At 37.8% G+C, this 17,041-nt stretch overlaps 1 protein-coding gene across 3 annotated transcripts in view; it reads right to left on the bottom strand.

Annotated features, from left to right (window-relative positions):
• dctn4 (dynactin 4) overlaps positions 1–17,041 on the bottom strand; it is a 72,669-nt gene that overhangs the window by 52,791 nt on the left and 2,837 nt on the right. For all 3 annotated transcript variants that reach the window (XM_039773985.1, XM_039773983.1, XM_039773984.1), the window contains one exon: positions 16,034–16,212. In XM_039773985.1, the coding sequence (XP_039629919.1) occupies positions 16,034–16,212 (179 nt within the window). The remainder of the gene's footprint in view (positions 1–16,033; positions 16,213–17,041) is intronic.

Below are 17,041 nucleotides of genomic sequence, written 5' to 3'. Positions count from 1 at the left end.
TAAATCCGAGCGAAGAAAGTAGCAGAGATAAAAGCGAAATTACTAAAATAGATGAAGAACATGCCAGACTACCAAGCGAGACTCTACATAAGAGGAGGCAGGCTCTACATTCAGAATTAAACCTCTTGACAACTAAAGAAACCGAACAACTAATTTACAAATCCAGACATCATTATTATGAACATGGAGAAAGCTAATAAGCTTTTAGCGCAACAAATTCACAAGCAAGAAGTGCATAGCGCAATCTCGGTAATTACTAACACGAATGGAGATAAAATCATGAACACAAAAATATAATGTACACTTTTAGAGACTACTATAAATCCCTATATACTACTGAGTTTAAAGAAGACAATATACAATCTAATGCATTTCTGGATAAATTACAGATACCACAAATTGGCGCTATTAGTGTGGAGGAGCTCGATAAACCTCTGTCATTATCAGAATTACTGGATGCTATAAAGTCACTCCAAGGTGGAAAAGCAGCAGGCCCTGATGGCTACCCTGCAGAGTTTTACAAGAAATTCTCCGCTCAGCTAGCTCCCTCCTATTAGCAACATTTACAGAAGCCAGAGATAACCAATCTCTTCCACAAACCTTTAAGCCAAGCACTAATCACTGTCTTTCCAAAACAAAATAAGGACTTATTACAATGTGCATCATACAGACCAATTTCACTTCTGAATAACGACGTTAAAATACTCTCTAAAATCATAGCTAGAAGGATGGAGAAAGTGCTCCCCTCAGTAATATCACAAGACCAAACTGGATTTATTAGGGGCCGACACTTATCTTCAAATCTTGACGCCTGTTTAATGTAATATACTCACCAACTAAATCAAACACCCCAGAAATATTATTATCATTGGATGCAGAAAAAGCATTCGACATGATTGAATGGAAATACCTTTTACTATTTTGGAGAAGTTTGGGTTTGGCCCGAACATTTGTGCATGGATTAAATTACTGTATACTAACCCAGAAGCTTCAGTTTGCATCAATAACATTTGCTCAGACTACTTTAAACTAGAGCGTGGCACAAGACAAGGATGCCCTTTGTCACCACTGCTGTTTGCAATTGCCATTGAACCACTGGCAATACATTGTCGAAATACTGATCAGATAAAGGGGATTAGCAGAGAAGGACTGGAACAGAAAATCTCATTATATGCAGATGACATGGTACTGTATATATCGGACCCAGAAAATTCTGTGCCTGCAGTCTTAGCAGCACTCACAGAATTTCAAAAGCTCTCTGGTCTCAGAATTAATCTGAATAAAAGTGTACTCTTTCCGGTGAATTTCAAGCATATAATATTAGATTAGACACCCTTCCTTTTATCATTGCAGAACAGTTTAAATACCTCGGGGTAAACATCACAAGTAAACATAAAGCTCTTTATCAACAAAATTTATCGTCTGTATGGAAAAAATTAAACAAGACTTGCATAGATGGTCAACCCTTCATCTCACACTAGCTGGAAGAATTAACACTGTTAAGATGAATATTCTTCCTAAGCTCCTTTTTATTTCAAAACATACCAATATACATTAATAAATCGTTCTTTAAGCAATTAGATTCAACAATAACCTCATTTATTTGGAATTCTAAACATCCACGCATCAAAAGAGCGACCCTACAAAGACAAAAGGCAGAAGGCGGCATGGCTCTACCTAACTTCCAGTTTTATTACTGGGGGCAAATATACAGTCGATAAGAACCTGGACACAAATAGAAGAACATACACAGGCATGGACCGCAATAGAAGTAAAATCCTGCAGTACTTCTTTGTATTCCTTGCTTTGTGCTCCAATAAACACGTTATCGGCAATACACTAATAACAATTGTGCTCCACTCACTTAGAATCTGGAACCAATGTAGAAAGCATTTTAAGGCGGAGAAGCTTCTTTCTGTGGCACCTGCAAAAGAACCACCTCTTTCAACCCTCACAAACATATGCAGTTTTAATATCTGGAAAAATTTGGAATTAACTTGCTTAGAGATCTTTATATAGACAACGTCTTTGCATCCTATGAACAATTACATTCCAAATTTAACATTCCAGCTACAAATTTCTTTCACTATCTTCAAATCAGGAACTTTGTTAAACAGAACCTTCCAGATTTTCCTCATCTTGCACCCTCATCCACGCTGGAAAAATTATTGCTCAATTTCAAGGAGTTAGACTCCATCTCTACAATATATAAAATCCTTTTACAATCCCTTCCTTTCAAAGATCCAAGAGGACACTGGGAAAATGACCTCTCAATTAATATATCAGAAAGGAGTGGAAAGTAGCAATGCAGAGAATTCACTCAAGCTCCATATGCAAAGCATACAATTATACAACTCAAAATTATATATCGAGCACATCTGTCTCGACTAAAACTCTCAAAATGTTTCCAGGGCATGATCCAACCTGCGACCGTTGCAACCAAGCCCCAGCCTCACTAGGTCACATGTTCTGGGCCTGCTCCAAATTAACATTATTCTGGACAAAAATTTTTAATTACCTCTCAGACAGTCTTGGACTCACAATCCCTCCTAACCCATTAACAGCTGTGTTTGGGGTTCTTCCAGAGGGTCTTAAAGTGGAGAAAGACAAACAAATTGTGATTGCATTCACTACACTGTTGGCACGCAGACTTATTCTGATAAACTGGAAGAACCCAAACTCTCCTCTTTTAAGTCAGTGGGAAACTGATGTGTTATATTATTTAAAATTGGAAAAAATCAAATACTCAGTTAGAGGATCTGTGCAGACTTTTTCAAAACATGGCAGGATCTAATCAGTAATATTTTGAAATGATTTTATAAAGCACAGAGAATTTGTTGATTTAGGTATTTTTAAAAGCCTTAAATTTTACACGTTTGGCTTGCTCTCTCTCTCAAGGGTGGGGATCGATCTGTTCTTAGCATAATTCTTTTTTTTTTTGTAAAACTTGATTGCTATGTATTGATTGTAATAAAATTAATAAATAAATAAATAAAAAAAAAAAAAAAAAAGAATTTAATAGGTTTTCTAGGCAATTCACAACACAGAGAACACGAACATGTTCTCACCGTGATAATATCTCGCACTGCCACCTGGTGGATTCCTCCAGATTTACGTAAAGTACGCACGCAAGTATGACCACTACAACGCTGCAGCATGCGTCGCGTGAAGTATAACTCCGGCCTAATGAATAAAGTCCTAACACAACTCTGTTTATGCAATGAAGGGCGGTTGCTGGAAATGTGTAGTATTTTGTCCGTATAACATTCCTTGAGATAAATTCTTTCAACGGAAATGTCAAGGAAATTAATGCTTTTGTTAATTTCTTTTTCCATCAAGAATTGGAATGTGGGGAATATATTGAGTTGATGTGGCTGAAGAATTCATTCGGCTGTTTTTATTTTTTAATATGACACAATAGAGATTTTATTTATATACATTATATATATTTGGATATATATATCTCTATATATACTGTGGTGGGCTGGCGCCCTGCCCAGGGTTTGTTCCTGCCTTGTCCCCTGTGTTGGCTGGGACCCCTGAGACCCTTTAGTTAGGATATAGTGGGTTGGATAATGGATGGATGGATATAGATACTGTATCTATATCTCTATATCTATATATCTTTATATATAGATTGAGATATATAGATAGAGATATACACAGTATCTCACAAAAGTGAGTACACCCCTCACATTTTTGTAAATATTTTATTATATCTTTTCATGGGACAACACTGAAGATATGACACTTTGATACCATGTAGTCAGTGTACAGCTTGGACGACAGTGTAAATTTGCTCTCCCCTCAAAATAACTCACACTGCCATTAATGTCTAAACCACTAGCAACAAAAGTGAGTACACCCCAAAGTGAAAAATGTCCAAATTGTGCCCAATTAGACATTTTCCCTCCCCAGTGTTATGTGATTCGTTAGTAGTACAAGGTCTCAGGTGTGTTAAATTTGGTGTTATCGCTCTCACACTGGTCACTGGAAGTTCAACATGGCACCTCATGGCAAATAACTTTCCGAGGATGTGGAAAAAAAGGAATGGTTGCTCTACAAAAAGATGGCCTAGGCTAAAAGAAGATTGCCAAAACCCTGAAACTGAGCTGCAGCACGGTGGCCAAGACCATACAGTGGTTTAACAGGACAGGTTCCACTCAGAACAGGCAACGACATGGTCAACCAAAGACGTCGAGTGCACATGCTCAGCGTCATATCCAGAGGCTGTCTTTTGAAAACAGACATAGGAGTGCTGCCAGCATTGCTGCAGAGGTTGGGGGTGTGGTTCAGCGTGTCAGTGCTCAAACCATACGTCGCACACTGTATCAAATTGGTCTGCTTGGCTCTCGTCCCAGAAGGAAGCCTCTTCTAAAGATGATGCACAACAAAGCCCGCAGTTTGCTGAAGACAAGCAGACTAAAGACATGGATTACTGGAACCATGTCATGTGGTCTGATGAGACCAAGATAAACTTATTTGGTTCACGATGGTGTCAAGCGTGTGTAACGGCAACCAGATGAGGAGTACAAAGACAAGTGTGTCTTGCCTACAGTCAAGCATGGTGGTGGGAGTGTCATGGTTTGGGGCTGCATGAGTGCTGCCGGCACTGGGGAGCTACAGTTCATTGAGGGAACCATGAATGCCAACTTGTACTGTGACATACTGAAGCAGAGCATGATCCCTCCCTTCGGAAACTGGGCTGTAGGGCAGTATTCCAACATGATAACAACCCCAAACACACCTCCAAGACGACCACTGCCTTGCTAAAGAAACTGAGGGTAAAGGTGCTGGACTGGCCAAGCATGTTTCCTGACCTAAACCCTATTGAGCATCTGTGGGGCATCCTCAAAGGGAAGGTGGAGGAACGCAAGGTTCTAAAATACACCAGCTCCGTGATGTCATCATGGAGGAGTGGAAGAGGATTCCAGTGGCAACCTGTGAAGCTCCAGTGAACTCCATGCCCAAGAGAGTTAGGGCAGTGCTGGAAAATAATGGTGGTCACACAAAATATTGACCCTTTGGGCACAGTTTGGACATTTTTCACTTAGGGGTTAAGACGTTAATGGCTGTGTGATGAGTTATTTTGAGGGGAGAGGAAATTTACACGGTTATACAAACTGTACACTGACTACTTTACACCTTGTTACACCATGCCTGATGAAGGGGCCTTATCTGCCTCGAAGGCTTGCACTTGTAATCTATTTAGTTAGCCAATAAAAGGTGTCATTTCTCCCTACTTTCTCCTGTACTTTACATTGTTTTAAAGTGTCATATCTTCAGTGTTGTCCCATGAAAAGATATAATAAAATACTTACAAAAATGTGAGATACTGTATCTTCAAGATTAGTGAAATCATGTAAAGTTTTCATATGACACTTATTTGTGTTCAAAACCGTTCATAATACATTACACAGTTGCGTGTGGTCATCACGACAGGCTGGAACCTGTCTCAAGCAAACGTATGGTAGCTCATTGTGTGACTGTACATCATGCATGTATTACAAAGCCCAGTTTATCTGCTTGGGTTGAATGAGAAATGAGGTGAATGCAAGCGTGGAAAAAACTTTCATGCACCATCTAGTGGCTGTGGTTGAGCGTGAGCAGAGCAGACACACACGTGCATTTCTTTTATATGTCTAATATCAGAGTTTTCATCTTCAATAGGAGAACACAACAATCCTACTCTCATGTCAATATAACCAATTTAACGTGCACAAGTCAAACAAAATACCTTATATACATCCAATCTGCAAAGAACAGAAGTATTTCAGCTGTGAACTAGCAGTTGACAAATAAAGTCTATGTAATGGCACACATTTACAAGTTATGAAATTTGTAATCCTCAGGGTGAGTATAACTGTAATTGTAATCCAGATGGTTAGCTGCCGTAGTGAAAGTGGTGAAACAAAAGGGAAAAATGATTGTGATCCTCTTCATGGCTTCTTAGAGCTCACTATTAAGTCCAATTCTTATCCTGCTTTCTCTCTCTTCAGCCATAGCAGAAATAACCACAGCTGCCCAATAGTGCAATGATCCTGATGGCACCTGCAGTCCGTGTTAGGTAGCACTGCACCATTCCCCACTTCCATGTTGAATTATATACAGATTTTAATCATTTTTAAATCTATACTAATAAAAGGCAAAGCCCTGACTGACTGACTGACTACTAATTCCCCAACTTCCTGTGTAGGTAGAAAGCTGAAATTTGGCAGGCTCATTCCTTACAGCTTACTTACAAAAGTTAGGCAGGTTACGAAATTCTACTCGCAACGGTCATAACTGGAGCCTACTTTCATCCATACATACGGCCATAGCCTGCAGCTCAGTCGCCGTGTGAGGTGGAGTTGCGTCCCGCATCATCACGCCTCCCACGTAATTGAGTGCCTGCCCATATAAGGTAAATATTCACGGATGAAAGACTGTGCTTAGCATATTCATAATTGCAGCTACTGCGGAAACCCTCTGACGCTGAACAAGCCTTTGTACACATATTAATAGGAAAGAAAGGTGTAAAGCTTAAGTTTAAATTACGTTCATAGACACGCTGCCGCTAAATATTCGCAGGCAAATCCACAACTTAATACCGGGAATGCCTGTTAAACATCTTAGATTCACGAGTACTGATTTGAGTAGTTATCACTTCGATGAATCAAACCTGTTCAAAAAACGCATTACAAAATTGAGAAGGCAGCAAAAGAATATGAAGCAAGTGACGCATACAAGCATATTCATAAGTGCAGCTACTGTGGAAACAAAGCACGGTGTAACCTTAAAGTTTAAATTAAGTTCATAGACAGGCTGCCGCTGGCGTTTGTCATGCCTACGGCCGAATCGATATTGAGATACAAGTTTAATGAGAAGACGCAGAGTATAAACGAGACTTTGGATCACTTTGTAACAGAGTTACAATTGCTGTAACGGAATTAAAATTGCTGGTGAAGGACTGTGCTTATGCAAACGAAGATGAGATGTTTAGGGATAGAATAGTGTTTGGCGCAAACTCAGCAAGAGTGCGAAAGAAAGTGCTGGGTCTGAGCTAACATTAAATAAAGCCGTGGACATCGCGAGATCGCACGAGATAGCACAAGCACAGCTGAGAAGCTTCAATGCATGTACTCTGAGCGGCTCACATGAACTGACTTTGCAGGACTGGGAAAGGTTAAATTAAGTTCATAGATACACTACGCTAAATATTTGCAAGCAAATCCACAACTTAATACCAGGAATGCCTGTTAAACATCTTTGATTCACAATTACCGATTTTGGTAGTGAACACTTCGATGAATGAAACCCGTTATCTTTACAGCGGTTGACAAACATGGAATATAACTTGAACACAACACATCCTCCAAATACGAACCAGATTGAAAGAAATAATGATAATCAAATCCTTGATGACAGCAACACTCATAACAGTGACAAAACAATTACTTCGTCAATCATGTTACGTTATTATTAAAATGTTTCCTATTCTTTTTCATTAACTTCTTTAACACACTACTTCTCTGCTGCGAAGCGCGGGTATTTTACTAGTCATTAGTACTAGTAAAATACCATACATATACACACACACACACACACACACACACACATATATATACATATATATACACATATATACATACATATACATACATATACATACATATACATACATATACATACATATATACACAGTTGGATGCAAAAGTTTGGGCAACCTTGTTAATAGTCATTATTTTCCTGTATAAATCGTTGGTTGTTACGATAAAAAATGTCAGTTAAATATATCATATAGGAGACACACACAGTGATATTTGAGAAGTGAAATGATGTTTATTGGATTTACAGAAAGTGTGAAATAGTTGTTCAAACAAAATCAGGCAGGTGCATAAATTTGGGCACCGTTGTCATTTATTGATTCCAAAACTTTTAGAACTAATTATTGGAACTTAAATTGGCTTGGTAAGCTCAGTGACCCCTGACCTACATACACAGGTGAATCCTATAATGAGTAAAGAGTAGCAACATGGGGGTCACAAAACAACTCTCAAATGACCTGAAGACAAAGATTGTTCACCATCATGGTTTAGGGGAAGGATACAGAAAGCTGTCCCAGAGATTTAAGCGGTCTGTTTCCTGTTAGGAACATATTGAGGAAATGGAAGACCACAGGCTCAGTTCAAGTTAAGGCTCGAAGTGGCAGACCAAGATAGATTTCGGATAGACAGAAGCGACGAATGGTGAGAACAGACAGAGTCAACCCACAGACCAGCACCAAAGACCTACAACATCATCTTGCAACAGATGGAGTCACTGTTCATCGTTCAACCATTCGGCGCACTTTACACAAGGAGATGCTGTATGCGAGAGTGATGCAGAGGAAGCCTTTTCTCCGCCCACAGCACAAACAGAGCTCAAGCACATTTGGACAAGCCAGCTTCATTTTGAAATAAGGTGCTGTGGACTGATGAAACTAAAATTGAGTTATTTGGGCATAACAAGGGGCGTTATGCATGGAGGAAAAAAGAACACAGCATTCCAAGAAAAACACCTGCTACCTACAGTAAAATATGGTGGTGGTTCCATCATGCTGTGGGGCTGTGTGGCCAGTGCAGGGACTGGGAATCTTGTCAAAGTTGAGGGACACATGGATTCCACTCAGTATCAGCAGATTCTGGAGACCAATGTCCAGGAATCATTGACAAAGCTGAAGCTGCTCCGGGGCTGGATCTTTCAACAAGACAACGACCCGAAACACTGCTCAAAATCCACGAAGGCATTCATGCAGAGGAACAAGTACAACGTTCTGGAATGGCCATCTCAGCCCCCAGACCTGAATATAATTGAAAATCTGTGGTGTGAGTTAAAGAGAGCTGTCCATGCTCGGAAGCCATCAAACCTGAATGAACTAGAGATGTTTTGTAAAGAGGAATGGTCCAAAATACCTTCAACCACAATCCAGACTCTCATTGGAACCTACAGAAAGCATTTAGAGGCTGTAATTTCTGCAAAAGGCGGATCTACTAAATATTGATTTCAATATACACATACATATATATATATGTACACATATACATACATACACATATATATACATATATACACATATATATATATATACATATATATATATATACATATATATATATATATATATATATATATATATATATATATATATATATATATATATATATATACATATATATATATATATATACATATATATATATATATATATATATATATATATATACATATATATACACATATATATATACATATATATATATATACATATATATATATATATATATATATATATATATATATATATACATATATATATACATATATATAGAACTCGACTCATGCAAGGTTAGTGTATGGTTAGTTTTTGTATTATGAATTTTTTAAATGTTCATTTTTTTCCCTATGTTTAAAACTCATTTTTAAAAAAAAAAAAAAGTGTTTACAGCGAGCGATTCATAGTGTGAATTGTTGCAATGTTTTTTTTCACCGTTCAACGTTTTCTCAGTGTTATTCAATGTTTTAACATTTAGTTTACTATTTCACTGTGCATTCTATGGTATTAACTATTTTTGTGCATAAAAATCTTTAAAAAAATATATTTACATACAGTTTGTATGGTCTGGAACGGATTCATTGTATTTACATACAATCCTATGGGGGAAATTACTTCGGGTCACGACTAAATCGAGTTTTGGAACACACAGTCGCTTTCGTCTGTGCTACAGTCCACATGCACTTCTGAGCCACGTTGACTTTCCATTGTTCTTTTCGGTTCCGAATTAATATAATATATATAAATATTATATATCTCTATCTATCTCTATCTATCTATCTATCTATCTATACTAATAAAAGGCAAAGCCCTCACTCACTCACTCACTAATTCTCCAACTTCCCGTGTGGGTGGAAGGCTGAAATTTGGCAGGTTCATTCCTTACAGCTTCCTTACAAAAGTTGGGCAGGTTTTATATTGAAATTCGTAATGGTCATAACTGGAAGCAGTTTTCTCCATTTACTGTAATGGAGATGAGCTTCAACGCCGTGGGGGCGGAGTTTCGTGTGACATCATCACGCCTCCCACGTAATCACGCAGTACATAGAAAACCAGGAAGACCTCAAAAAAGCGCTCAAGAAAACATGCATTATATAATTGAGAAGGCAGCGAAACAATAAGAAGCGAAGCGAGTGACATATACAACCATATTCATGAGTTCTGCTACTTCGGAAACAAAGCACGATGTAAACCTAAACTTTAAATTAAGTTCATAGACAGGCTGTCGCTGGCGTTTGTAATTTAGTGCCTGCCCATATAAGGCCGTCCGTCAGCGGCAATCCAATAGCAAACTGCCACGGGTAAATATTCACGGGTGAAGGACTGTGCTTATGGAGAGGAAGATGAGATGGTCAGGGTGGTGTTTGACACAAACTCAGCGAAACTGCGAGAGAAAGTTTTAAGTGCCAGGACTAAGGTAACATTAAATACAGCCATGGACATAGCAGGAGATGGCACCAGCACAGCTGGGAACCTTCGATACATGTACACCGCGGCTTCGTGAACTGACGCAGTGCACAGATAAAAGCAACAGTTCCAAAGAGCTGAACAAAACCGAATTACACAATTGAAAAGGCAGCAAAAATATGAAGCGTCTGATAAGCATATTCATAAATCCAGCTACTGCGGAAACAAAGCACACGGTGGAAAAATCAATGTCCCGCTAAAGGAAGACAGTGTAAAAAAAACCCGTGCATGCAGTGTGTCAGGTCTCAGATAAAGAAGAAGACGAGCTGTTTATTGATGCAGTAAGAAACAAATCGATGAATGAAACCTGTCATCTTTACAACGATTGACAAACACGGAATGTAACTTGAACACAACACATCCTACAAAAATACGAACCTGATTGAAAGAAATAATGATAATCAAATCCTTGATGACAGCAACACTCAGTAACACTCACAAAACAAATACTGTATATTGACAGTCATGTTACGTTATTTTTAAAATGTTCCCTTTTCTTTTTCTACCTTTTTTAACACACTACTTCTCCGCTGCGATACGCGGGTATATATATATAACCCGATCTACATACTCGAATAATGGATACTTTATTCGCCATCAATGATTGTTTTGGTAAAGCCATACTCAGTGTATTCATTAGATGAACGGTAAAAAAGTAAGAGCGAGGGGAGGATGACTCATTGAGGCATGCAGGCTGTAGTGCGTCAACTCTATCTGAATTGCGATCACATTTGAAAAACATATCTTTTCAAGTTCTATTTAGTCCATATGTGTCAAACTCAAGGGCGCGGGCCACATCCGCCCGGCGTAATTATATCCGCCCCGAGATCATTTTATATACTGTATTATTGTTATTAAAGCCCGGTATATGAAGCGCTGGTAACACAATAAACTACAGATCCCATAATGCAGCGCTTCAGCTGCCTTGCATCAGGGTAACCTGAATGCAATTCAGAAGATACAGAAAACAGCATAATTAAATAAGAATCTGACACTTCAGCGGACGTTTTAACCTGTGCACAATCACAAAGTGATTTCAAGTGAAGCTGCTTTTATGGGAGACACAAATGCACCAGTTCACCTTGCCCCACTTTCCCTGTTGCCAAGTACTGTTAAACCAAGTCGTCACTACGGTGTTCCCAAATCGCACTTTGCTGATAAACTGAGCGCACTGCGCACTGAGTTTGCACGGCGCTTTGGTGACTTTGATGAACAAAAAAAGTCCGTCTACATGCGGCTCGAACCTTGTGCATGTTTGGTAGCACATATCTGTGTGAGAAGCTCTTCTCAGTGATAAAGACTAACAAAACAGCACACAGGAGTCGCCTCACTGATGAGCACCTGCAATCCATCCTGAGAATCTCCACAACACAACCTCACACCAAACAGAAACGAACTTGTGGCCAAAAAAAGATGCCAGGCGTCCAGCTCTAAAATGACATATGAGCAAAGACAACTGAATGATTTGATTTGTTATTGCACGTAAGAGCGGAGTCAACCGTTTTAACAAACAGCGTATTGCACTGATACTGAAATAGCTGTGTGTATATATATGTAGATATGTATGTATATGTATATATATGTTTATATATATGTGTGTGTGTATATGTAGATATATATGTATGTATATATGTGTATATGTATAGATATGTATATGTATGTGTGTGTATGTATATATATATATATATATATATATATATATATATATATATATATATATATATATATATGACAACAACACTCATCACTCACAACAGTGACAAAACAATTACATTGACAATCATGTTACGTTATTTTCAAAAAGTTTCCTTTTCTTTTCATTGCTTCTTTAACACACTACTTCTCCGCTGCTGGCTGGTATTTTCTAGTATATATATATATATATATATATATATATATATATATATATATATATATATATATACACACACACACATACATATATATATATATATATTAGGGGTGGGACTTGATTAAAAAAATTATCCAATTAATTAGAGGCTTTGTAATTAATTAATCTTGATTAATCGTATGTAATCGCACAAGTAAATTTGCCCCAAAGTGCATTTTTTTTTTTTTTTTGTAAAAGGGTTTTAGTGGGCGACAGAATCAAATAATAGACATGGACATGAATATTGTAAACTCAAGCTCTTTTAATTTCTGAAAAAAAAATGCATTTAAACTGCATTTCAATTCAAAACAGAAACAAAAATATCATCCCTGGCTAAAATTGGGCAGACTTAAAAATAAAGTGGTATTCTAAGTACTTTAAGTACATTTTCAGAAGGGTATTGTCTTTAAATAATAAGAAAAATTTCAACATAAAGTGCAGTTTTTCTTCTTAAAAAACTAAGGCAGAAACATAAAAGGTAAATTGACCATGTTCACCTTTAAACTCTGAGTAACCTTAGCCAAAATTATTTTGTACATTAGGCTAAAACAGTGTGCTCATTGAACATTTTGTAATTAGATGCAAGTAAAATTACTAACGGTCACGGAAGTCCAATGATCCCCAGTAAGAGCCACAAAGTCCGATTTCTGTAATGCATCTAAATTTGCTTGCTTTTCAGTGTCAAAGCTATTGAATTTTATTTGAAATAGTCTCTCTGCACGGTAGTTGGAAAGTTGGATCACCCAACGCTAATTGTAGCACATTTTCTAACCCCCTATCTTCCACCACTGTTAGTGGTCTACAGTCCAAAGCAATCCATTTTGCGAGAGAATTTGTATGTTTGACCGATGTTGACTTACTAATTTTGGTCCTGAAGCCAGTCATTTCATCAGGTTTGGGCTGCCGACACCTTTTGTTGGTACTCGAACTCGCACCGCTAGTGCTAACAGCATACACAGTTTCAGTGCTCGCTGTAACATGTTTTGCATTTAGATGGTACCGTAAGGTTGAAGTGCTTCAGTGGTCTGCAAACTCCTTTTTGCACAGTTTGCACAAAACCACGCTTTTATCAAGGCTTCCGTCGGGTAGTCTTTTGAAATGAAATTTGCCTCTGATCAGTCCTAGCAACACGCTTTCTTCAGACTCTTCCATTTTTGTAGCTCTGATGTGTGCATCAATGTAATCGATGTATCAGGAAATCATGCATTGACAAAAGTTCCCCTTTGCTTGGAATGCAAAGTGTGATTAAATGCGTTATTTTTTAACGCGTTATGGAGCACATGCATCGAAGCTTCTCAGCTGTGCTTGTGCTAAGAAAAGGAAACATTTTAAAAATAACGTTACATGATTGTCAATGTAACCTTTTTTAGGGTCTGTCCCCCGAGACTTATTAATTGTCATCGTGAAGCACAGCCTTACTGGAAATTGGAGGCATTTGAATTGAAATGGGAGATCAGAGGTTATAACGGGGATACGAGGAATACAAACTCTCTCCCCAGAGCAACTGCCAGTAAAAATAGTTGCCTCAATTAGGTTCGTTTACTGACACGTGACCTGAAGTCTCGTGCCGTTTCAAAGTCTAGGTGGCTGTAAGGTTTTCAGTAATATTAGTGGTGTCCCAACCCTCAAAATTAGATTATGCTCAGTAGTGCCTGGAGGATTCAGAGTGTGGAGAAACCCTAGAGACAGCATGTGTATTAATTTGTGGATTTTTCTGGAAGTATTTGGTGGCAGCGTCACAAAGTTGCTTCCGCAAGACCGCGTTAGCTGCGGAGCTCAGCTCAGAGCGAAATGAAGTGAATGATATGAGGTGAATGGGAGGGGAGATGATGACGACAATCCCCCCCACAAACACAGTGTCTACGAATTTGCATAAGCAGTCCTTCACCAGCAATTTTAACTTAGTTACAAAGTGATCAAAACTCTCGTTTATACCCTGCATCCTCTCATTAAACTTGTATCCCACAAATATCGTATTAGTAGTGGGCATGACAAACGCCAGCGGCAGCCTGTCTTTAAACTTTGCACTGTGCTTTGTTTCCGAAGTAGCTGCACTCGTGAATATGCTTGTATGCGTCACTGTGCATGACAAACGGCAGCGGGAGTGTGTCTATAAACTTAATTTAAACTTACGGTTTACACCGTGCTTTGTTTCCGCAGTAGCTGCACTTATGAATATGCTTCTTATTGTTTCGCTGCCTTCTCAATTGTATAATCTATGTTTTCTTCAGTGCTCTTTGGAGCTCCTCCTTGTTTTCTACATACTGCCTTCACAGTCAGTTCACGTGATTACGTGGGAGGCGTGATGACGCAACACACAACTCCGTCTCCCACGGCCATCGCACTGCAGTCTATTATAGTATATGGAGAAAAAATAGGTTCCAGTTATGACCATTATGTGTAAAATTTCGAAATGAAATCTGCCCAACTTTTGTAAGTAAGCTGTAAGGAATGAGCCTGCCACCTACATGGGAAGTTGGAGAATTAGTGATGAGTGAGTCAGTCAGTGAGGGCTTTGCCTTTTATTAGTATAGATATTTATTAAGGTGTGTTTTTATCTTCAGTGTATCAGATAGACATTTGTAATTCTTGGTGTCATTATAAATGGATTACCATTTTAATTATGTAGTATTTGTTTCTTACCAAAACTTACATTGTATGACACATGGCAACAAATAATAAACACAATACAAATCTTTAAAGATAAGTTGTTTACAGAAGACACAAGACTAACATGATAAACAGCTTTATAAGTAAAAGATTCATAGTGCTGTTAAGCTAACAAGCCTGTTGTTTACTAAGCAATAATTTCAAATTCGTATTTGTTTTTCCCTCAATTAAAAATGCAAGTTGCTGAACTAAAAACAAGCTTGCTGTCCAACTGAAAGTGTTTATTTTAATTAAAGAATAAAATAAAAAAGGTCTGAATTCAAATAGATTTTCTAGTAGTTTCTCGTGAAAAGTCAACAAAATGACACCTTTTATTGGCTAACTAAAAAGATTACAATATGCAAGATTTTGAGGCAACTCAGGCCCAATAAAAGGTGGTATTTTGCTTGACTTTTCACTACATTCATAATGGCTTACATGGTACAACACCCTAGTTGTAGCAGTTTGTCAAAATTCCTCGATTAATTTTTCTCAGTTTTACTCCACTGCAGGATGTTTGCCGGATTAAGAGACATGTGCTGGCTAAATTACCTTAATACCTTGCATAAAGGAGGCACTGCAACTAAATTACTGTAAAGCAGGGGCTGAAAAGATCAGCCAATTTACTTTAATTAAAACTGGCCAAGTTAGATCAGAGAACGATTGATTGGAGCATCCCTACTGCCACGTGTAAAGGAAACTACAGTAACCAATTATGTGATAAAAAGAAGAATGAAGGCTCCAGCATATGGCAAGTACCAAGCAAAGTACAAAGCACATGCAACGCAACAAGATGAGAGAAATAAGCCAAAACAGCAACAGCCAACAAAATAATTACCAAATGACAAAACTGTTGAAAGTAGAAATTTTAGAACAGCATGAACAAAAAGATAAAATCAACAAGCACACATAGTAAACAGTGCAATAAGAGAAGAACTTATTCAGAAACATACCAACGGATTTATCTGCCATTCCAACATCACGAGAGGTCCATCGGCAAAAGCCACATGCAAGGTAGTAGGCCTTCTTCATTGTTGTCTTGGCAGGATCATCAGCAAGAGGGGCAGGGATATTAGTGGCACGTGTTGATAAGGTATGCATACAGCAAGGGCAGTCAAAGCAATTTGCACACCTAAGAAAGGAAAAAATATATTAAATTTGCTAATGTGTTTAAAGTTGTCCTTTTTTTTAAAAAAAAAAAGTTTAAAACCTAACTCAAAGTTGGCTGAAAGAAATAAAATTTCACACAGATTAGCCGCCATCCTTCTATTAAGCACGTTTACGCTACATTTAGATTAGGTTCAAATACTACTCCTCCAACCCATATAAGCCAAGTGGCTTCAAATGTGAATAACTATTACAATACTATACCTAATTTTGCCAAAAGGCCTTCATCTACCTTTAAATCTGGACATATACTGTGATTTTTGCACAAACGTAAGGTCATTTGCAGTTGCCATCTGATTTTCTGAGTTGGCTCATTGTTTCAAGTGCAGTGTAAGAGCAGTTGCAATGCCTGACTGCATCTTACAATCGGACAGTCATACAGTCGGAACAATTTCTGTCAGGTCAGAAATTTCAGATGGCTTTCTTATAATGTGAGCAGTCTAAAAAAATGATTTTCTGATATTGCCATCAACTTCAAGACTGTTTATTTTTACACAATGCTCTTTACTGCTTACCAGTTCTAACAGTTTACATCAATTAGCCAATATATTACATAACATTAAAGTATTTAACCATACCAATTATAAAAATGCACATCAATATACTAAAAAAAAAAAAAAAAAAAAGTCAACATCACTTGTGAAAATGCCATGCCTACATAAGACACACAAACAAAAGAAATCCTGTATCAACCTACATGCTTTTTTTTCCTTGAAATACTTTTAGATTATTCTTTTGAAAAGCAAAACAATAATGGATTGTTTAAATTACAGGTTTTTAACTGTGGAAACATC

The sequence above is a fragment of the Polypterus senegalus genome, chromosome 13, assembly GCF_016835505.1.
Source record: "Polypterus senegalus isolate Bchr_013 chromosome 13, ASM1683550v1, whole genome shotgun sequence".
Lineage (NCBI taxonomy): Eukaryota > Metazoa > Chordata > Cladistia > Polypteriformes > Polypteridae > Polypterus > Polypterus senegalus.
The sequence above is the reverse complement of the archived record's forward strand: the minus strand, read 5'-3'. Positions and strand labels throughout refer to the sequence as shown.